We start from the raw sequence: 24,268 nt of genomic DNA, 5'->3' as shown, positions 1-24,268 counted from the left end.
TTGTATTAGTTGGCCACCGCAAGTCTCTCTTGCCCTGCTCTGTTTTCCATGTAGATGAAGCAATCTGTTCTTCTCTTGATATGCTATTTTTCATTGTGTCCCCAGCGGCTCACCTGTACTCCAGGTGTCGAAGTCTATCAGGTCCAGACCAGGCAGCATCCCCTGCTGCTCTCAGTGCTACGCTGGGCTCCATCTCTGGCTGCACCTCACCCTACAGCCCAATCCCCAATCACATCGGGTTACTGTGGGGATGGCCACCATACAATTTTAGGAGGCTTCTCTTACATGTTGTCTGCACTGCTCTGACTCTGCCTCCCAGAGCTCCATGTTGCTTTTGTTCCAGTGCTCATGTAGCAGCAACTTTGCAAACCTCCCCCTGTACTTCACAGAGGCTATGCTATTGCTGAGGCATGGCTGCTGAATGGCTATGCCATTTGCTACTTCTATCACACAGCTTGTGTCTTGCTGCACACACTGCCATGTTACTTTTTATTGCGCCCCCAGCGGCTCACCTGTACTCCAGGAGTTGAAATCTGTCAGGTCCGGACCAGGCAGCATCCCCTGCTGCTCTCAATGTTATGCTGGGCTCCATCTCCAGCTGCACCTCCCCCTACAGCCCAATCCCAAATCACATCAGGTCACTGTGGAGATGGCCACTATACAATTTTAGAAGGCTTCTCTTACATATTGTCTGTGCAGCTCTGACTCTGCTTTTCAGAGCTCCATGTTACAGCTTGCATCCTGCTGCACACACTGCCATTCTGGGGAAACCTGGCACTGTCCTGGGTCTCTGCTGGACTGTGGCCATACCTTGGCAGAGGGGTGCAGGGCTGGCTCCAACGCGCCAAATAAGTAAAGTGTGTAGCATCCACCCCTCATATCCAGCACCCTTCTTCTTGGGGGTGGTGTCTCATACATTGTCCAGACTTCTAGGCTCTTAGGTCTGCCTGCATTTTTTTCAGGTTCAGGTCTGCCTGGCTACAACTCATCTGGAGTTTTAGGCTCCCAGGCTCTTGGTCCGCCTGCTCAGCTCCTAAGCTCCACCGTCTTATTTCTCTTAGGTCTGCAGTCATCATCCTGAATCATATTGCTTAATATTTAAGTCCTTTTTCCCCACACCACAACAGGATCACCTCCTTACTGCTCTCTCTACAGTTCTCTGCCCAAATCACTGTGGGATCATGTCAGGCTCACCAATCATTGTCATCATTTTTCAAAAGTCTTATACCTTCTAGCAATTTCTCATGGGCAGCTCCTCACAGCACTGACTCCTTCTTCTTCACAGCCAACAAACCCCAACGCTCTCCTCAACCAGCTAACCCTCTCTTTTGTAGCACTCTTCTTATTGGACACAGCTGTGACCTATTAAGGGCAGGCCTGTTCCTAATCTTTGGTGATTAGTACAGCTGCAACTCCTCAGGTGTGAGATCACCTTCTGCACTGTCTTTATTTTCTTACATTCTATCCCTCCACATTTAAAAGTATTTAGATTATTTCAACAAACTAATAGCCTGGCTAATTTGATGAATCTATATGAAGGCACATAAGAACACAACTTACATGCAAATGAACTACATTATAAATTGCACGCACATGAACTACAGATCAACTGCGTTATACATATCACTCTGGGAATGGCACAGAATTTAGTCTCTCTCATATGGTTTACTAGGTGAGTGGACTAGGATGTGTTCACAGGAAGGTTTTTGTCAGCTCCTTTGGGCACAGTCATACAACAGAGCCAGTCAGTCAGTCTGAGCAGGATGAGGTAGAAAGTACCCAACTGATTACCTTCTTTCAGTAGTGAAGGAAATGAAAAGCAGCTGTTGGATATCTGCTTCAAAGACGTCCCAAAGGCATAGAAACAGCATCCTACACACAAGATCCAACGCCTTTCTGCTTATAACCCTTGTTATGCTGGTTCTGGAGCCTGTAGCATGACACTCTTAATACTGCAGCCCCTCCTATCAGAAATTACTTGTCTTTTAAAATTACAAATACAAAGACTTCACTGCATTTTCAGAGAAACCTCCTTACTGGAGAGACTGTACTTCTTAATGGAATTGGAAAATGTGCATCATGCTGTACTTAAGTCCCAACATGGTTGCTTTATATCTCTCTCCTACAAGAGTTTTTGTATTTTATACTTGCTGTGGTGTTTCTGTGTTTTTATTTCCATGTTTTGGTGGATTTTGGACAGGAAATTAATGTCATTCACTGAGCATAAAAAAAATTCACCTCAAGTTGTTAATTTATAGCAGTAGCTATCAAACGGATTTCAAGAATTCTCTTCTGTGTTTATATTCAAATCTATCCCCTGTATGCAACTGGTACTCTTTAAAATTCAGTAACCAAAGGGTCACTTAAAACCAGAGTTCTTAACTCACCCCTTAGTTCACTATCTTTGCAACAGTTTGTAGCTTAAGGACACTGTAAGGGTACAAAAAGGTATGCAAAAGACTCATAAGGGTAAATACTTTACACTCCCTAGACTGCTTAAGCAGTTTTACCATCTTCCTTGGGGTACAGGAATCTTATATTCTTTACATTTTATATTCTTTATGGTCATAAGTCATGTCATCTGTCTAACTGAAGATCCTCTTCTCCTTTACTTGTGCTTTGTTACATCTGCCATTCCAAACTCTTTCTCCAACTCTGTGCAGGGAATTGTAGATTCATAGATAGAGATGATATAGATATAGATATACACATATGCCCCTTTATACTTGCAGCTTAAAACTGTTGAAACTTTAATTTTTGTCAGTTTCTATTACTGTTTCACTCTAGGAAGTTATCTGATACTTTCTAAATACTGGGCTAGTTTCCAGGCTCAGTTATATACTAGCAGTAATCAAGAATAAGTTGATGTAAGGGGGTCATATGAATAAATAAAATCAGAATTTGGCTTGCTGCCATAAAAAAGTAATTCTGCATACCACCTAACATTTTCAATTTGTTATTTTCTAAAGCATTAAAGATTAATGTTATGAAAAAAAAGTTTGGTTATAACCTGGCCAATTCTTTCTTACACAGAAGAGTGCCACTGCACAATGCTTGGTTTCAGGCTTGCTGAGCAGGGTTTTCTCACACGCAAAACAATAAGGAATATAAAAGATGAAAAGAAAGCAGTTGTCAAATACAAGCTTTCATGTGGGCTTTTCCCTGGGGATGCATCAAGGTGGTGTTAAATAAAGTGAAGCATATTGCATGGTTGAAAATACCTTTTATCAAATTATGCAACCTTTAGTATGTGCTTCTGTCTCAGCAGTGACTCACTGGGGAATTATAGCAACTTTTCACCCTGTGCAAATAGTAGTGAGTTAATAACACTAAGTTTAGACAATGACTTAAGCTAGCAAGGACTAGAATCAGAAGAACCAAATAACTTTACAACTGGAAAACACCTATGAAATCATTGTAGTCCACTTCATACCTGCTCATGATGATTTGCTTTCCTAAGTACAATTCTATTGTTTCTTTCAGTATGCGCAGTGTTTAATTAGAATTTAAGGCTAAAAGGGTATATGCCTCTTTAGGAAGATTTTCTCAGCTCTGCACAAACTTGTCTTTGTCTTATATTGCCCAATTACTACTACCTGCTTTTTTAATTCTACCCTAGGTAATTAACCTTTTTAAAATAAGCTTTAAGTCGTTCCCCTTTTTTGAACTCTGTTGTACACTGTTTGACAAGTAGATGAATAAACATTAGGTAGTCTCTGCATTGCATGAACTTCTAAATGTATTTAACTCATTCCAGTTTAAATCACTTTTGCTTTTGAAGTGGCACATGCTATTATTTACAGGTAAATTTCCGATATTGATTCTTTATTGGCTGGTGTATTTCAGTTGGTATCTTGTATAATGAAAATCGTCTTCTTCACATTCACTCTCCAGTTAAAAAAAAAGGGGGGGGGAGCGGGGGGGGGGGGGTGGAAATAGAGTGGTTGGACTCCTACTTCATGATTTTTAGTTTCCAATATATCCTACACTGTAACATACAAGTCTCAATATCACATAATGAGTCAGGTTGAAAAGGACCACAGGGGGTCATCTGGTCCAACCTCCCGACTCAAGCAGGGTCATCCTAGAGCACATTCCACAGGATTGCATCCAGGCAGTTCTTGAATATCTCCAGTGAGGGAGACTCCACAACCTTTCTGGGCAGCCTGTTCCAGTGTTTGGTCAGCCACACAGTAAATTTATTCCTCATGTTCAGGTGGAACTTCCTGTGCACCAGTTTCTGCCTATTGCCTCTTCTGCTATTGCTCAGCACCACCAAGGAGACTTGGATCCATACCACTGACACCCTCCCTTCAGATACTCACAGACATTGACAAGGTCCCCTCTCAGTCATCTTTTCTGGAGGCTGAACAGGCCCAGCTCCCTCAGCCTTTCCTGCAAGTGAGATGTTCCAGTTCCCTACCCACCTTCTTAGCATTCCTCTGCTAAACAGTATTTCCTGATTAAGGTTGGAATTGCCAACAGATATTTCAGAGTATGTGCAACTCTTAGTGTATCTTGCAAGACTATTATGCCATGTTTTCTAATCTTGAATGGACACTGGAGTACAGCTTCCAGCAGTCAGAGCAGTAAAAATGATGCCATTTATTTTTGCTAGTTCTTTTCTCCTATCTGCACTGCTTTTTGTGGCTGTGATAAAGCAATAGTTTAATGTCCATATACTAATGGACTTATTTGTAAATCATCAACATGTCTGGAAATACACAGTCAAAAGAAATCATCTGGTGGTGAATATTAGTTTATTAATAGTATTTCTGGTTTTGTTTGTAAATGGATTTGAGCAACCTGGTCAATGTTGGAATGTGCCCTACCCACAGCAGATGAGTTAGGACTATATAAAGCTGCTTTTCAATCCACACCATTCTGTGATTCCACAATTGCCCTATTTGAAGAAGAACTGGATTGCAAAAGAAACTCACAGAAAACTGTTTAAAAATTTGAACTGAAATGTAATTTTTGAAGGGTTCTAAATCAATGCAAGTAGAGTATTTCTGTGGTTTTATAAATTGTAGGAAGATGTTACAGCAGCAGTTCAAGTCCTTAATATAATTTCTGCTAAAGCAACATGTTGTTAAGAAGGGCCCTGGCTTTTGCCCCAGTTACAAGCTTTATAGATTTCCTGTTTCCTTTTACTAAGACAAAAGTACAGGTAAAGGGATAGCTCTACAGGAAAATGCTTCACAGGCTAACAGTTATGGTCAGTAACTAACAAACCAACCGCACTGAAATACATTTTTTAAAAGAATGGTCTTACTAAACTCTTGAATAATCTTTAGCACATCTTCACCCAGGTTTTACAGAGGACACCCAAACATTTTTCTTGCATTAAAATAATTCTTATTGGATCAGAATGTAGGTTAAAGCTATGGATTGTTAACACTTGCTATTTCTCGTTAGTTATGCCTTATCTTGCAGTTATTTTTCTGGATGTATATAATAACTACATATTGGTAGATGGCAACATTGGATCCAAGTACACAAGTGAAATGCGCATTTTTTGTTGAGATACAGTAAATGAGTAGGCATTGGCAGTGAGAATGATCTGTTAAGTATAAAATCTCATTCAAACATAAATGATTTGGAGAAAAAACAGGAAGGGGGTATAATTTTCTTCAGTGCTTAATACAGTTCAGTAGTGAATCTGTTAGATTAATTTCAAAATTGGTGTTAAATATTAGTCCCAAGAACAAAATGTTGCTGTTTAAATACGGAAATTTGAGGCTTACTCCTTGGTTAGTTTTTTATCTGAAGACAGAGATTTTTGTGTATAGTTTACTATGAGTGCAGAAAATATAAATGATTCAACTGATGGTTGAATTATATTTGAGAAATAATTTGAAGAAAGCATAGCAGCTACCTTAAGGTATGTGCTTATTCTTGTACATGGAAACCACACTTTGAATAATAGGCACTTCCCCTCAAGAAAATTGGTTTGTTTGTTTTTCTTTTTTTTTACATTAGCAAGGTTGCAGATTGGAAGATGAAATGATCTTTCTAAAATTCTTAAAAATGTAATTGGGTATACGTCAACAATATAAATTATTTAATGTCTTCTTTAATGATAACAAGCACAGTAAGAAAGTTTTTGAATATGAATCATCAGTGCCGAGATTTTTTCTGAAATTATTAGTTGTACTGACAAGACTGCATCTCATTTTCTTAGAAGAAGGGATTTAGAAAAAATAAAACTGTAATCAAACCATGTGTATGGTACTACAGCATGCATAAAAGTAATATGAATCATGAAGATAAACAAATCAAGAGAGACTTTGTCTTTATGTACTTGACTCTTTGAAAAATGCTTTAGGTAAAGACTATCCGCCTGAAAGTTCTTCTAGATAGATCACAGTATACAGAGAATTTGGTATTTTGTTTGTAACAAGCTATCAAAAAAGTTCTAAGGTCATTTATTATTTACATAGATTCTGTGTTGATCTAAAGAAGGTCATCGGCATAAAATGGACTTGTAATTTACTTAGCCATTCCTATAAATTGCAACTAAGAAGTGCTAAATGAGACACAACAGTGGTTTATTTTAGTTTCTAGAATAGTTCAAAAAGTTCAAGAAAATCACTTATATAAAAAAATACCTCATTAAAGACCCAGATTTATTACAGAGCTCTTCAAATTCAGGCATGGTTTAGTCTTGCTATAGTTTTAGAAGTTTTGATGTAGGTTTCTTCTGCATTGCATATCATTGCTGATTTGGAGAAAACCAAAGACATTCAATATCCAAGTAGCATTGTTACACAGTATTGTGTGATCACATTCTAAAACTGGGTAACATGCTGCCTCAGGTGAGATTTTCATGTAGCACCAAGTAACCTGGTGTCTAGACTGAATGTAGATAGTAATATTTAAAATTTAGATTTGAAATTGTTGGCCATAAGATTTTAGTGCCTCTCTTGTTCTAATTTCTAAAACTGAAGTTTTAAACAGAATTTTAGGAGTCTCCATTAATTGAATAATTAAGAAAAAAATGCTTTTGAGATTTTCAGCTGGAGTCCTAAGTCTATGTTAAGGATGAGAAAGATGCTTTACTGATTTTAGTTTAATGACCTACGGAAACACTGGCTTGCCTCTCCAGTTACAAGCCAGATTTTCACAAGTGTCCTGTTTTTCTTTAACTGCCTTTCAGTGTCATGCAACTCAGAGGTAAAGTACTTGTAGTACTTTACTTGTAGTAAATCTGCCCAAGTTCAAGAAGTTGAAGTGCATTTGAAATAAATGTTAAGTTTTTTAAATAATAGTGGACTGGATTCCATGTGTTTGTTCATTAGAATCTCTCTTAAGTTTAATAAATCTCAAGCAGTCATTTTCATTCCCTTTTCCTATTAACTGCACTGCTGAACACAAAAGCTGTGTTATGTGCAGAATGACTGAGCTTATCCATTGTAGAAAGGAGTTATGTTTGGTATCTAAAGAACAGTAACAGTTTGCTGCCTGACTGATCAATGCTGGACCAAGTTCACATTCCCAAGCTCCCACTCTCCCACCTACATACACAGGAGGTGGAAACATAGCAAACAGAGGGAGGACAGGCCCTCTTCTAGACAGAAATACTGAACTTAGACTTGCCTAATAAGGACACAGCTGGGCTTGCATAGCAATAAACATAGATTTTAATTACTGCTTGTAAAAACATCCAAAAAAAAGCACAGAAGTTAGCACCAATTAATTTTTAGCTTGTTCATTGTTTTCTTTACTCAGTGGAAACAAACCATAAAGGTTTAAAATATTTTTCATGCTACCTTGCCAGAAAATTTTTCTGTATTAGTGTATAGTTAGGAAAGAGTAGCTTTTGAGATATCTGAAACCTCTCCAGTTTCAAGTTCCTTATAAGTAATTTTAGTGAATTGAAACCAGGCTATGAAATAACTAGTGAAATGCTACTCTAGGAAACAATACTTGAGATCTTTTTAGTTCAGAAGGATAAAGAACTGGGCCTGAAACTGAGATAAAAATCTTATGTGACAGGAACAAGTTGCTATATACCCTCTAGAGTGGTCTATGATTTTTAAAAGAAGACACATTTTACTTCCTGGAAATTTTCCCTAGACTTTTAAAAAATCTTGTTTGTGACTGGAAGGAGTGAATATGGGGGGAAGAGGTGTTGTATGCAACACATACTCTGTATGTGCAATCCATGAAACCCTCTGTGTGCTAAAAACTGTCACCTATGCATTCAGGTCTAATGATTCAGTCAGAAACTCAAAGTGACCTTGAGGGTTCAAATGCTGTTGCATTTCTGTATTTCTAGCTGGCTAGACTTCAGGATGGAAGTGCTTGCTTTTGAGCCCTATGCTTCTTTTCAGACACTCTGCAGAAATACTGAGCTACTGAATACTTCTTCAGAGCAGATGGTAACTAAGTTTGTGCAAGTCTTCATTCCATCTCCATCCATTCATTGTCTTCCACGAAGTCAGTAGGAGCAATGTTGAGTTCATTCTCAGTTTACAGTACCTTCCTTATCTCCTTTTGACTTAGCCATGCTTTAGAATCGGACTGAAGACAGAGATATTGATCACCTTCTCTTAATAATGAAAAATAGGTGATTTTTCTAAAACTTATTCCATCTCCATAAAGAAGAAATGCTTTATCTATTCTAACTACTCCCTTCTAAGGTCAAAGAGGAATTTAAATGCTGAAATGAGAATGTCTGGAGAAAGATAGGTTTGAAAAGTCTATTGGCCGACAAAGCTAGTATATGTCATTGTTCAGTTTACGGTTAATTGTCCTTAACATTTGGGTAAGCAGTATATCATGGCCAGAGGGTTAGAGAACTTTTGTTTTCAATATGTTTCATTAGTAAAGCTGTCAGAAGAATTTTTGACTACCTCAATGGATCAGTAAAGCTCAAATTTCAATACCTCTGGAAGGTGTATTTTATTTCTTCAACAAGAAATTCAATAAACAAGTGATGTTCTATCAAGTAATATCTGGGCCTTAGCCACACACTCTCCGCGACTGCAAAAAATGAACTCTTGGTTGAAACTAGGGTATTATCCATCCATTATTCTTTACCATTTATATCACACTCAGATCCTACACCTTCAAACTATATACATATACACAAGCACAGGTATCATTTCTGTAGTCAAGATCCATCCCTCCAAGTTGTCTGTTGAGTTCATTTAGTCTGTAATTGTGGGTTCTACCCATCCTAGATGTTTTCCAGGGCAGGAGAGCTGGTGTACTGTTGGGGTTGCAGTCTGCATCAGGAGCTCATGACTGCTGGAGCAGTCCATACTCATTGTTCCTGGTAGTTCTGGCATACACTGGCAGTGTCATTCAGCAACCAATATTATACAATTCACTGTTGCACACTCTCCTCACCCCAAAATCAAATCCCCCTGAGGTACACATCACATTTCCTGCTCCCTCTGCATTACCCACCAAATGCACTCAGTTCCTTAAGCAAAAATAATGGGTTAACCCAAGGATGGGTTTGCCTTTGCTTGGGGCAGGACTAATCCAAACTGTATTCCCTAAAACTTTTCTTGTATGCATGAAGAAAAGTTGACCCCCTTCTACAATACATGGAGGTTTTGATTGGGCAGGGACAGCTCTGCTGGCAGAGCCTGGGGTGTTAACTAAACCAGGTGGCCTTAGCTAAATGTAGAGCCCAGTGGTTGAAGGTCCCACCCCCCATGGCTTTCAATGTGGTTTTTAACTGTCCATGGCACTGTTCTGTCTTCCCAGAGGCTGGTGAGTGATAGGGAATGTGATGCAGCCACTTGATACTGTGTTCCTTGGCCTGGCTGTCCAGGAGGTTGTTTTGGAAATGAGTCCCCTTGTCTGACTCAGTTCTCTCGGGGTGCCAGGTCACCACAGGACTTGCTTTCCAAGGCCCAGGGTGGTGTTCCAGGCAGTGCTGCAAGGCACAGGATACTTCTCCAGCCATCCAGTGGTTGTTTCCATAACACTTGCCTTGGCAAGCCTGCAGGAGTGTGAGGTAACTGATCTGCCAGGCCTCCCCTTATTTCTGCTTTGACCATCACCTATCATACCACAGAGGCTTTTCTTGGCCTGCTTGATCCCAGCACCTTTCCCGGTTATGGACAACCTGGGATAAAGAGCCCATCCCTTGACCACAAGCGCATCTGGGTGCTGCATCTCTTCCCTGATGACCTGAGGCATCATGGGCCCACCAAGTCAGAAATAATTCACCCTTGCATTGCCAGTCCAGATCCTCCTGAGGCATTTTAATCTTGGCAGCTCGATCCACTCGTCCATTGTTGCGATGTCCTTCAGCAGCCCAACTCTTGGGCACATCTGCATCTCATGATGAACTTCTACAGCCAGTTTCTCTATCCAGGCAGTCACATCCTGCCACAGTTCAGCAGCTCAGGTGGGTTTGTCTCTGCACTTCCAATTGGTCTTTTTCCATCCTTCTGGCCACCTCCACAGAGCATTTGACGCTACCCACAAGTCAGTGCAGAGGTAGAGCACTGGCCACTTCTCTCATTCAGCAATATCTAAAGCCAGCTGGGCAGTTTTCAGCTCTGCAACATGACTTGATCCACCTTGTCACTCAAATGCTTCTGTGACTTTGCACAGGGTTCCATAGCTGACCACTTGCTGACCACTCCCTGGGTCTCCAGCTCCAGCTTTCCATTTTCGATGTATCCCTACAATATGGCAGAACTCTCAGTGAAGAAAGTGTATGGCTATTCCTTTTCAGGTAGCTGCCTACATTGTGGGAGCTCCTCAGCACTGCACCTTTTCCTCCTCCAATGATGATGGTCTGAAATATTTGTCTTCAGGACAGTTAGTGATTAATTCCAAGATCCCTGGGTGACTGGGGTTCAAAAGCTTGTTGTTGTTCAGGACTCCTCTTGAAATAATTTTTCTTTTGCGTCACATGATAGAGTTTACAATCTGTCTGTAATCAGGAATATGCATCTTCCAAAAACCCTCAGCACCTAGGAATGCCTAGGTGTTTACTTTTTGCTGGCCAGTGACAACTGTCTTCATTTAAGACAGTTTAAAGGGGACACTCTAAAATGAGTTATTTTTCATCAATCCCTTTCCACTGAATATGAGTAGTTGTTACAAGTGAAAAACATAATAGTTTACTAAAAAACTGAAATAACAATGGGTAAAAAATAACAGTAATGGTCACTAGTTGGATAGTTACGAAGCTGGTGAAATCTAATGGACTCACCAGCAACAAAGAGAAACTCAAAATGGTGGCATATGGGCCCTTCCCCATAATGGCACGAGGCACTGTAGGGAAACAGAGGGCAGATGGTGGCCGCCCTCCTCACCTTGGGAGGCAGCAGCAGCTCTGAATTTGCCAGCTGCCAGAGTTTGCAGCTGGCAAACTCTGGCAGCTGGGACTCGGCCAGGGGGGTAGAACGCGTGGGGAGCCTTGGCCTTGCTGTCAGCAGCAGACAGCAGTACAGTTGGCTGGGGCGCCTCTCACTCACCCCTTTTTGCCTCAGCCAGACACTGCTGGTGGGCTGGGGTGGCTGCACAGAGCAGGGCTGCTCTGCTCCTCTGGCACTGCAGGCAGGTGTTCAAAATTCACTCTGAAACAGCTTTTGATTGTGAAATGAAGCCGCTTGAGTTGCAACTGTTGCAAGTAGAGGCAAGAAAAAGCAAGACAGGTAAGAGTGAGATTCTGCCTGAATGCCTTGACTTGTAAAGGTCCTGGGACAACCCTAGCCCCTAGCCGCTGCCCTGTCATTCTGTTCGCCAGCCACAGGATCCTATAGAGACAGTACAGACTTTTTGGCACAGAGAGGTGTGGAATTCAGTAACCTTTTGGGTTACCCATGACAGAGACATACCTGCTACTTTGCTAACCATGTCTGCTGGACCCTAATGATGTACATCTTGCCATTTTACTCCTAAATACTGCATTTTCTGGGCAGATCCTTGACCTTAATTTGCTTTATAGCAAAGCTTTCAAGAGGATTTGGATTATCTTCGCCCCTTTCTCAAAAACTTCCTCTGCTGTGTTGCCCCATACTGTGATGCCTTCAATGTACTGCAAGTGTTCTGAAGCCTCACCCTTTTCCAGTGCAGTCTGGATCAATCATGGCAAATAGTGGGGCTGTGTTTCTGCCCCTGGGGCATTTGATTCCAAGTGCACAGCCCTTCAGCTGAAAGCAAATTGTGGCCTGACTAAACCTCTGCTGCTAAAGAAATGGAGGAAAGCAGAGGTGTCAATGGTGGCACCACATTGCTGCCTTGGACCCCAGTCCATACTGAAGTTCCAGCATGCCCAGCACAGCAGCGCTCAGAGGTGGCGTGGCTTCATTCAGGCCCTGACAGTTCACTGTCAGTTTCCATTCTCCATTGGACTTACACACTGGACATATAGAGCTATTAAAGGGTGAGGGAGGCTTGCTGACCACTCCCTGGGTCTCCAGCTCACAAATCATTTCATGGCTGGGGACCACAGAGTCCCACTGGTGCAGTTTTGCTGACAGTGCAGTGATGTGGTAGTGATCAGTACCTGTTGTTTTTCAGCCCTCAGCAGCCCCACAGCAGAAGGGTCCTCTGAGAGACCAGGCAAGGTATTCATCTGTCTGATTTCCTCCGTCTCCATAGCAGCTATCCCAAAAGCCTACCAATGACTTTGGGTCCTTGAAACCCTCTCATGAGGTAATCTATGTCAAGGATCATGCAGCTTCTGGCCTAGTCACAGTGGGGTGTTTTTGCCATTCATTCCCAGCCAGGCTCACTCCAGCTTCCAGTGCAGTCAGCTGTTGGGATTCCCTTGTCACCCCAGAAACAGAGATGGATTCTACCCCTACATGTCTCGATGGTATCAGGATACATTGTGCTCTGGTCACAACTAAAGCTTTTTACCTTGCATGTCTGATGTGCCAGGGCATGGGATCCACACAGTCCAATAGGTCTGTCCCTTTTCCAATAGATTTGTCCCTTTCCACTACCTGGCTGGAGTCAGGGTCACTTTACTCATGGTCACGGCTGTCATTGCTCACTTCTTGTAAATATAAACTGAGATCCCTTCAAGAGGACCACAAGGAACACCAGCCCTTCTATCCTATCTGAGGGAGGATTTGCCCATTGGAAACTGGACAAATCCTCCCTCAGATAGGAGTGGCATTTACCCTTGAAGAACTTCCTGTGCTACCTGTTCTTCCTTTCAGCTCAGATATATGTGCTACTAGTGCAGAGGTGGGTTTTCCATCCCAGTTCCTCAGGTCCTTTTTGAGGTTATTCAGGTAAAACCACAGGTTACCTCATGGTGTGTATTCTCTCTTGAGTGGGAGGTGCTTGCTGCCAATAGCAGTGACTCTGTTCCCATACTAGTGAGGCATGTGATGTTGGCTCTCTGATTTGCTTGAGATGCCTGCACAGTAGTGAGAGCATCTGGTGAAATCAGAAGGGGAATTAAAAAAACAAAAAAAAAGAGCACTTTAGCACACCCTGAAAATATTATCATATTCTAGGTTATATAATCTGATCCATGAATAATTTCTCTTATATGTTATATAAGATTATTTAGTAACAAGTAATAAGCCTATAATTTAGAGATCCCATGGTCATGAGGTCAGAGATATTTTCTTTATCAGATTATGAATCTGATCATGCAACTAAATAGTTACAGTGACTCATCTGTACCTAGAAACTTTCTTCACAAAGCAGAGTTGCCAATGTGTATATGAAGGAAATATTTGCATAATCACTTTGAAAAAAATATTCCTACCACAATATATGAAATCATGTTGCAGTGTACTGAAAGTACATCCTGAAAGTTATTGTTTCAGCAGGTCCTTGTCTCTTAGAGGTAGAGATAGCTTCAGGAGGAGCAAGTTTGACTTGAACAGAATTTCTCTGGAGGGGTGTTACTGAAAAATACCAGACACAGCATGCTGATCTGAAAAGAGCATGTTTATACCAGCACATTTAGATTTATGATATCAATATAAATAAGCTTTTCCTAAAAAATGGATAATGTCAAAAAAACTTGATTTTTCATTTCAGTGGATAAAGATGTATGCATGAAGACTGCACAGAATCAGTTGGAGAACTTGCTGTTCTAGCAAGAGCACGTTCTGGGCTGGATTTCTTTTTCAGTAATTTTTATGTGGTGCTGATACTCTTGCAATGTGGATGCACCAGCCATCTTGTAATTTTCAGATGTAACCCACTGTCTCCTTAGTCTGTCTGCAAAGTCTTGGCAGCAGTAGTGTTTTAAAATCCTTGCAATTGTTTCCCAGTCAAACGTTTCAAGCAATACTTAATCATCTAGTGAGCTAACAGATAAAATACTTTTCTGTATTTTCTTTTTTAACAGAAGAATTAGAAGCCACATTTTTCCTGCTGAAACAATTTTCAGGTCACACAGATTATTCTGAGAACACATATTCTTAGCTTACGAGTAAACTAATTTCCTAATTTAAACTTACCTTTTTTGCCTCTATAAATGATCCTTTCTATTCCCCTTTAAATTATCTTTTTCTGATATCTGAGAAAGTAGTCTGTGTCATTCTAGTATAGTAGAATAAAACTGGAGGGGGGAATCTGTATTTTGTTTGCTGTTAAATGGGAATGTGTAGAAAGGTACAAAACTGCAATTTGTGTACTGGTGAAGTTAGGTATATCTTGTAGGAGAAAATTACTTCTCTGTGTAGTTGCTGGTGTCCATGAATATCTGAATATACAAATGTCAAGGTTGTATGTGTGATGTAAAATTCAGTAATTGAGATTCTAGAAATGAGAGGTTGGAAAATTACTTGACTGCATTGGTTGTCAATTTCCTCTACTTTGCAGGAGTTCTTCTGAAGTTCATTTACAGTAAAGATTTTTATTCAAGCATTTTCATTTTTTTTCTTTTTGCCTGCCAGTATCTGAGGACTGTTGGAAAGCCAACAAAATGGTATCAATTCAATGTTCACCTTAGGTAAAACTGCTTTCTTAGTTTATCACTGGTTGTTTTTGCATTAGAGTAGCACAGAGGAGTTGAAGTTACAGGCAATCTATGTAAAGGAGAAGTTCATGATTTTAGTTTTTCACTGAGTTATGAAATACCATTAGTAGCCATCACAGCCAGAACAATTCAAAACCAGTTTGTTTCAATGTAAAATACAAGAGGTGTTTGCTGCAAAAATATTCTGTTGTTTTCTAGGCTATGTATGATTCTGCATGTTCATTGTACGCTTGGGATTTGGTCTGACTTGAGTAAGAGCTAGTGTAAATCATTCCCTAAGTCCAGGATATTTGGTCTGTATTTACCCAGTTTGTAGAAAGTGCTATCTCCTCCCTGTATTTTCAAAATTCAGTTCTATTTAATCCTGCTATTGCAAGAATGAGGGATACTAACATGTTTTGACATGTATAACTGCTTGTTCCCTATCGTATCTGTTGTACAGGACAGATTGCAGTCTTTGAAAGACAGTCTTCCCAAGAAGGACATGCAGGATGGAGTAATCTCTAAATTTCTGTTGTGAAGTGATTCAAGTATGACAGCCAGTGTCATGTGGACAGCAAATAGTACTGTTGATGGAGGGTAATGCAGTCATTCCCATTTTAAATTGGGTGTGACATCACCCTTTTATCTGGTGTAAGTAAGCTTTTCAAGTATGGAGGAATACAGAAGGACACAAAATGTCCTAAAACATCTTTTTTCTCCTCCTTTTTTTGTCTTCTTCCCTCTTCTTTCACAGCTCCCCTCTTCTTTTCCTCTTACTCCTCTCCTTCTTCCCTGCTCTCTCCCCCTGCCAGCAAAAGTGCCTGCTCTGGTAATGAACTAAATCTTATTGACACATCAATAAGCAGAGGTAAGACTTGACTGATAATTCAACTCCAGTGTGCTGTGACCATCGCTTCTTAGGCCACCCTATTTCTGCCACTGCTTTTTGTTTTCTGCTGGCTATCTGTATGGGTAAGCTGGCTCTTACCTTATACTGCAGTGCTATCATCTTGTAGGTGAATGTTCAAATTAAGATGTACACCGCAGTCAGCACTAGGGAACCCCAGATGTTGGCTCCACAAAGTATATTACCATAAAAAGTCAGTAACAATTCCTCTTGATTTTCCTTCACTGCTATGCAACTACTAACAAGAAAACAGGAGCCTTCTCTGAATTTGAACACACAGTATGTTTGTGTGTTTGTGGATTTTCATCCCAAATCAGCCTCAGGATCTGCAGGTCTGAAAATCAGTGTCTCTCATAACCTTTTTTCCCCCTAGTTTTCTCAAAACATTTGACAGAAAAGGAAGTGCCATTCTTTAAAGGACTTAAAGTATAAATGTGTTTCCTTGTTTCTATGGTCCAGTGTTTCCTATAACTACTTCTGTGGGAATGCAAAGTCTAATCTGTTAACTGATCCAAGGAAATACTGTTAAAGCAGTTGCATTAATTTGTGTTTGCCGTTAACATAATTTTTTGTTCACTGCCTTTGAACTATGTTCTGTTCTTCTTTCTTCATTTAAATACACTCAGTTGAAGAGTCAATTTGTAGGCACTTTCAGAATTACCATTTAGTAGAAAAATCTGTTGTGGCTTTACAAAATAAAAACATGTTGTTTATACTTGTTTCAAGTAGACCTGTTGTAAGTGTGAAATAAAAAACTACAGTAAGATTTTTTATTGTGGTATCCCTGTTAAAAAGTTCTTCTTTGTTTCATGCTTCATAGTGAAGTTGCTTCTATTTAAAGCATTGAGTTTGATCTTGGCTTTGATCTAAAGCTTTTGATCTTGAAAGAAGGATGTTGTGGCAGTAAAACAAAAGGGCTGGAGAGATTTTTTTTTTCAAGTGATAAAAGGATACTCTCAAGATTTAATACACACTTATTGGATCTACCTTTATTTACTTATCTGTTTACAAAGTACATCTAATTCTATATACTGAGGGTTTGCTTACATACATGCTTTAATGTGCCCTATTCTTTTGCTAGAGCACAGATTTCATTTTGAAGCTTTCAGATATTATAGCAAGATACAGTATGAGTATAAATAATTTTCAAAAGTGTATCAATAATTTTTAAAATACTCACTTTTGTAATATCATTTTAACTATAAAAAGTATTATGCACTCTCTCCTTTACTGCCTCTTGTTTTTTAAATATAAACACAAAAGCACTTGATAAAATCCTGACATAGGATTTAATAGTATTTGGATTTTGCATGGTTGGCACAAGTATCTCCCAACATGCTGAAGTTTGAATATCCTCTTCGGAGGGTGCAAGAATACCTGAAGTTCTATGCCTAAATTGAATTACCTACTCACGGCGTCTTGCTGAATAAATAAAGCCTTTAGCCGAGACCTCGATAAAGGGCTTGCTGTGGTGCAGTATACCTATAAAGCTGCTTTGGATCTTGCCTTTAATGTGCATTTCGGACCCTCCAAGGTAGTTTAGTGAAAGCAGTTGAATTCTGGAGGCGAGAGCAAGTACCAAGGCCAATGTTGAAGTAGTTAGGGGTGATGATGCTTTCTTGAACTATCCCCGCGAGGCGTTCGTCTGTCCATGAAGACTCGTGACACGTTTATAGGAGGGTTCATAGGAAAGCGGCTTCCATAGTAAGGGTCTCGAAGAGAGAGCGTATCGCTAATAATTAGGCTGCAAACCGTGACGACCATGATGTGGAGGTTATGAATGGCCGTCCCGTCAGGGATGCTGTCGAAAGGAGCGCGGGCTGGCAGCAGCACCGCCAGTGGCCGGGCCGGGTTGGACCGGGCCGAGCCGGGCTCCGCACCTGCAGGGCGGGCCGAGCCGAGCCGAGCCGAGCCGAGCCGAGCCGAGCCAGGGCCGGGCCGCCCCGCTGTGGCTGTCTCAGGCGCCGTGCCCCGACCGGGCCGCCGCAGAGCCGGCGGGCCCTGACGTCTTTGAGGCAGGCTCCTCCTCTCCAAGGGCTCCGGGGGCCGGGGCGCGGGGGCGGGGGACCCTGAGAAGGTGTTTCATTTCCTACCGAGGGCTGCGGTCTGCCGCTGCCGAGCCCGGGAACAGTGGCATGGCGTGGGACGGAACGGGACGAGGCGGAAAGGAGCGGGCGCGGCTCCGGGGGCCGGCGGCAGTGGGACCTCGCTTCCCCCGCGCCGGCCGCCTCGGGGCCCCGGGGAGCGAAGAGCATCGCGGATCCTCCGCGGGCGATCGCGACTCACCGTGCCCTTTCTCCCCTGTGTAGCCCCTGCTGGAGGAGGGAGAGACGTGGAAGGAATGTCAGCTCGTCCAGCAAGTGAGCGGCGAGGTGAGGAGGAAACCTTTCACAGTTGTTATGTTGCGCCCGCTTCTTCCCCTTGCAGATCTGCTCCTGGAGTTTTGTACCTTACCCACCATCCCCACCCTTCCACGTTTTTGCTTTAAAAAATAATTGTTTTCATATTAAGAATAAAAATATTAGTATGGGGAAAAAAGCCCCACTAAGTGTTACTACTTTATGAAATAATAACCATGCCATCCAAATTTGGCGTTGGTAGTCTGGAGCAATGTTTGAGTGGGTGGCTGGAAATAAATCTCTTACTTGAAATAGAAGGTGTAAGGGATAAAGCCCAGAGGTTTTCCCCAGGAGTTTTTCACATTGCAATGATAACTTCCCATTTGGCAACCTGCTCTGACATCAAAATGTTCTTTGTGCAAAGCGCCTTAAACCAAAAACTCTAAGATGAAGAACATCACCTCACACTTTGATCATGTATAGGTAATAACCAGATTACCTTAGACCACATCACGTTTAGAGAAGAAAAGTGCTTTTTCCTTTCCAGTGAAGCAATAAAGTTGTCTTGAGTACCTTTATAGGTATCTAATGCTGAGTAACTGCAATCAGGTTGCTTCTTCTGCCTTAAAAAGGACCATGATTTTGAACTCCAGGTGACAAAATGGATTCAGACAAACCGGAGGATCAGAAAAAGCAGCAAAAAGAAAATGAAGCAGGATGAAGTTGTTTTCCAGCAGGTAAGTAATCATGATGTCAGTTTTTGTAATGGGACAAAGGACGGAAGATCCAAATAGCTTTCTGATTAAGCCTTCTTCAGCTTGGTAGAGATGTTACTTAGTGTCTTCAACAAGATGGTAGTAAATGGATGTTACAAGATAAAGTTTCAGAGTCATTACATGCAATGGCCAGAAATTAATAGCCTTTTTAGATGTCTGTGTTCAGGAGACAGAATTTTCATCCATTTGTATTTAACTGGAACATTCTTAGGAAGAAGGGTTCTTTCAAAGGTGCAGAGAAATACAGCCCTTAAGAGCTCTTGACAGGACCTGAAGCACTATTTTCTGATACTGGTAGGTTAGAGACAGTTTTCATGGTAGATTTTGCGACAACAATAGATGTGATGTGCATGTTGAAACGAAATATTTGGACCATGTTTTTAACTCGTAATTGAGAGGGTGAGTTTGAAAATCATCCATTTGTACTATAAAATTCACTTAATTAAAATGTGATGATTATTTTAAAAATTACTACAGAGGATTTTAAAACCTGAATACAACCGAATTTAAACTGGTTTTAAATCAGTGAATTTTAATTAATCTGTTGTGAAAGACCTGTTCAATAAGTTTGAGTTGAAAATTTTAATTACAATGTAGAGAGGTAGGTAAATAGCTGTTTTCTGTCCCTTGAGGGAAAAAAAGGTGAATAAAGATGCACTTCCAAATGCATTATTAGAACTGTGATTTTATTTTTGCGTGTTTTGATTTTGAAAAGAAATTTATGATTGTATTTAAAAGCTCTTGTAACCTTTAAAGGATTAAAGTAGTAGTGTGTTGATTTGCTGTTTCAACAGTGCTTCTAAAATGCATAATGAATCATTGCTGTTTCTGTAGCCAAATTCTTCCTGATAGAATGACTGCCAGCTCCTGCAATATGTTGCCTTAGTATGGGCATTGCAAGTATATGACAAATGTCCACAAAGTGCATTGTTGTGGGTGGATGATTTAGCAGCCCCATGATTAGCTAAAAACTGCCAAGTAGCATCCTTTAATTCATGACTTCTATTTTGTAACTGGAGTAAGTAATTTGGGAAAGATGTTCTGTGATTTTGTGCTTTAGAATGGTGTGATCTAAATAGACAGAGATAGCATAAACCAGGTAATTCCATTTCTGTTTATATTTCTGTATGTCAGGGCGTGTTTGCATATGTATGTAGCATTTGTATTTACAATCATTTTATGCTAAGATGAGGAAATTTTTTTAAGATAAAAATTGTATTGCCTTGGGAATTGGTGAGCAAAATGCATTGATGGTACAAATAACACTAGAACAAACCAGACTGTGTACGTTTTGAAGCAGTTTTTAAATGGTACATTTAAAAGAGGGTGGTTGATCCTCTGTTATACCTTAACAGTAGGTTAAAAAGTGTCTTATGCTGTTATACAAATCCTAATCTCTTTCTATAGGAGAAGGCTTCATTAGTGCAAAATCCCTTTGAACTGAGAAAACTCTCATTCTGTTGAGGATGTTGTTCTCCACGTGTTCCACATTTTGTGAGAGACAGTTTCAGCATGTACCTTACTTACAGTGACAGAAATGCAAAACCTGATGTGTAAACAAGATATACTCATCGGTTTTTCAAATAGAGCAAGGTCTGTGAGTAGACATATGCATTAAAATTGAAGACAAGCATAACCATTGTCTTCTAATATCTATCAATAATTCATGGAGATCCAATGTCGATTCACAGCACTGCATTTTCAAGGTACTTAACCACATGGGAAGGAAGAGGCATAACAATTGTCTTATATTTGATAGTAAACCAGTGACTATTCATTGAGTTTGGAATTCTTTATGCCTAGAAGTTTGGCCATTGCAATGGTGACTTTTTTAATACAGTCACAGGTAAAAGAATAGAGGAGAAAAAGAGTGAGGGACCTCCCTGGTGCTAGCCAAGCTTTATTATTTGTTTTCAGAGTTGGTTGTGCTAGGTTTCCAACCCTGACTTGCCAGTGCAATTCCTACTCAGTGCAGGTGGTGCTAACCTCTCTTCTATGAGAATTCTTAATTTTTAGTTGTGTCTGCTTATAGAAGAAATGGCATTATACAGAAGTTAAAGTATCTTCAGAGATAAAGAAGAGAATGAGAAAGAAAAAAGCATGTAATGGAAAAGTAAGGCAACCTTGAAGATAGCAGAGAAATAGAAATAAAGATGTTGAGTGGGAAGAGGGAGGTGAGAAGGCGGGCAATAATAAACAGAGAAGTCAGAGAGCTGATAGCAGCTCATATTACAACTGTGATTAAAATAAGGATACTGATGTCTTTTGCTACACCTTGAAAACTGAGCTTTGCTTTGATCTTATCCTTTCAAAACAAGCACCAGCTTATTAAATGTGGCTTCTAAACTTTCCAAACAAGCACTAACTTTTTACATGTAGCTTCTAAACTTCCATCTGCCTGTGCTGTTGGATTTTCCTCTAAGGTTTCATGTGCCTATGCTGTCCAATTTTCCTCTGTTATTTTTCTTCTTCGTGATAGGAAGTCCTGTTTCTAATCCAAGGTGGATGACTTTGCTATACTGAGTCACCCAGAAATCAAAGCAACTGTGTCCAAGTCCAAAATCTAGCACAGAAAGATAACTATATGGAATAAGTCAAACAGAATGGTGAAGGAAAGGTTGCTGACAATTAGCAAGGAATTGCTTCTTGAAAAAAGTTGCCTTTAAACTGTTAAGTTTGTAGGAGCTGACTTTACATACATTTTTATGTATTTAAAAAACATTTGAGGATACCATGTGCTGGATAAAACTATGTGATTGTAGTGTTAACTATACTCAAAAAGGAGCCAGTGGGGAAGCTTGTGTAGAAAGGTGTGGTGCTGCTCTCCAGTCTGAATCCACATGGCGGATTACGGCAGTGAAACAGAATTGATGAGTGAGAAAGACTTCTAGCTGAATAGCTGAGGGTTCTCATACTTTTGCTCATTTTCTTTATTTAATTTTTTTTGTTTGTTTTTAAGTTTTTTTTAAAAAGCTTTTTGCTGTTCTGTCTCTGAAACTGCTGTTCTATCTTTGAAACTGAAAAGCGTGTTATTTTCTTAACACCTTTTATGCCGAGTTTTTTTGCCGTTATTTTTTCTACTTCTTTTTTCACACCTTGTGTCTTTCCCTGTCTTCTTTTGACTCATTTGGTCACCTTCAGTACTGTTCACCCCTTTCTATTTACTTTCAGTTTCTCTAGCTGTTTGAAAAAAATGGAAAAACAAGTTGAAAAATTGAAAATAAAGTTACCTTTTGCTCACTATGTTTTCTGCTTATAGCGCTCTGTAGCTACTCTTCCTACAAAACGTGTACACATACATAAACATATTCACCCTTTGCATTTCTACTTTTGTCCTCCTTTCTATTCTTGTACATTTTTTACTCCTCATTTAATATTATGCTGTCTCTTCAGGCTGTCATTTATCTGGTCAGCCCTTTTAGCAGTCAGTATGTGAATCAATACAGAATGCTGTTTGTGTGTGAAATTTAGAGAAGGTGTATCAAAGTTGATAAGAATTACTTGGTTAAAATAAGCAATGTTTTATAATGAAGAGTATGGTAGAACTGTTAAATGGTGTTGTTATGATGATGATGGTGTTTGTTTCAATAGTTGACTGTGTCTTTTTGGGAAAAAAAAAAAGATTCCCTTGTCCTGTCTGTGTTAGGCAGAAGAAAATTATCTTCTAGTCACACTAGTGGAATTGTGGCATGCCATCTGTATCTACTAGGGAGAAACATCTTTTCATTAGAAGACTAATTCACTTTTACGTGATATTCAGTGTCAAAACATAAAAGCTGATTTGATCATATTTCAGTAGTATAAAAAGTGTCATCAGATGAGATAACAAGGATACACAGGATTTAGGAAAAACACTGAAATAAGCATGCATATGTACTCACACTAGATAAGGAACATGTTTCCTGCATATGATCAAAATTGCATTTGACTGTTTCAGTCTTAGTTAGATTGTATACTGAAACTTTGGGGAGTGATTCAACTTTCCTAGAATAATTTGTGCTGCTTTCTTGGAAATGCTGTTTTCTTGCATTTAAAGTTTGTCTGCTAGTTTTACTAGCAATGTGACTTCAATTTTTTTTCCTATTGGTTGTTGCTATTGATCCTTTGTGTCACTCCAGAGACTTGTAGTTGTCACTATTTAAGCTCTCTTAATAACCTGAGCATAAATGACTTTGTTGATACCACTTTTAAGTTTTAATAAAAAATAAAAAACCCAAGCCATATATTGTGATATATATGACTAATGCTAAATGCTGTCTTTGCCCTTTAATAATGAATTCATCAGCGTAAGTGAAACACAAGAAACAAATCTTGTAATTCTCTAAACTGAGTTGTCTTGTTATACTGCAAGTGGAAAATATTTTGAAGTCTCATAAAAAATACTGATAAAAATACCATGTGGTATAAAAGAGCTCATAGTTAACTAGAAAATTTATTCTGGTGGTGTGCTTCTGATAATTCAGGTAACGACTATTAACATACAATGCATAAAAATTACATTAAATCCTTAATTGGCATAGATTTTTTGTTTGTCAAAATGAGTTTTTTTAAATTTGAATCTCCCAAACTAAGAATCAGAGCAAGGATCAAATCTGAAATAGTCTGGTGAGCTTGTGCGCTGCTTAACAGCTAAGAGAAACATGGTGAAAAATCCTAAATTGTTATTCAGAGATGCTTCAATGGCGTTATTTGCTGTACCAAATGCTGTTAAATTCCCAGAACTTTCTAGGAACCCTGTAAACTGGCCTTCACTGATTACAGAAAACATTTCATTCCTTTCTCACTTAGAAATTTGGATGGAAAGCTTTTCATGTACAAGATCTGATTTGCATTAAATGTTTATAAATTGTCTGGGAAATAGACACTTTCATTTAAAAGCTCTTTTTAATGAGTACATAAGAAGATAATTTCAGGCCATTGGAACTAAGCAATTTTAGTATTTAGTTCTCCATTTCTGAAAGAATATTTGTATTTGTGAATTGTTTAGAAACTTTTTAATTGTGCTTTTCCAAAGAACTGTTGTTTTTTAGGATAGTGCTGCTTTAGAATTCACCTAAGAAACATTAAACAGAACAAGAAAATACTGTGTCTATGTGTAAAAAAAAAATACACACACCAAAAAAAACCAAAAGAAGAGTGATTTTTGGTTTAGTAAATTTCTTTTTAATAGTCCAGTTCTAACCACAGCATCATCTGTGTGTTATTTCCAGTAACACACTGAATGCCAGATGCCAGAATCATAGTTTTCTTTACAATAGCACCCTTCCCTCTTAGCGAGGAATTGCTTTTCATATGGACCCTCCCAGATATATATTGTCAAAGAGTGAATGTT

General features: G+C 39.6%; 1 protein-coding gene across 9 annotated transcripts in view; it reads left to right on the top strand.

Moving 5' to 3' along the window:
- AOPEP (aminopeptidase O (putative)) overlaps positions 1–24,268 on the top strand; it is a 579,142-nt gene that overhangs the window by 93,880 nt on the left and 460,994 nt on the right. For 5 of the 9 annotated variants that reach the window (XM_050986949.1, XM_030237056.2, XM_030237059.2 and 2 more), the window contains 2 exons: positions 18,131–18,193; positions 18,793–18,897. In XM_050986949.1, coding sequence (XP_050842906.1) covers positions 18,131–18,193; positions 18,793–18,897 — 168 coding nt within the window. Of the gene's footprint in view, positions 1–15,374; positions 16,677–18,130; positions 18,194–18,769; positions 18,898–24,268 lie in introns of those variants that run through there. The other 4 variants (XM_018922983.3, XM_030237058.2, XR_007780448.1 and 1 more) reach the window with 3 other exon arrangements.

Source organism: Serinus canaria, chromosome Z (assembly GCF_022539315.1).
Source record: "Serinus canaria isolate serCan28SL12 chromosome Z, serCan2020, whole genome shotgun sequence".
NCBI classification, from domain to species: domain Eukaryota; kingdom Metazoa; phylum Chordata; class Aves; order Passeriformes; family Fringillidae; genus Serinus; species Serinus canaria.
This window is presented reverse-complemented; position numbering and strand designations above follow the sequence as displayed.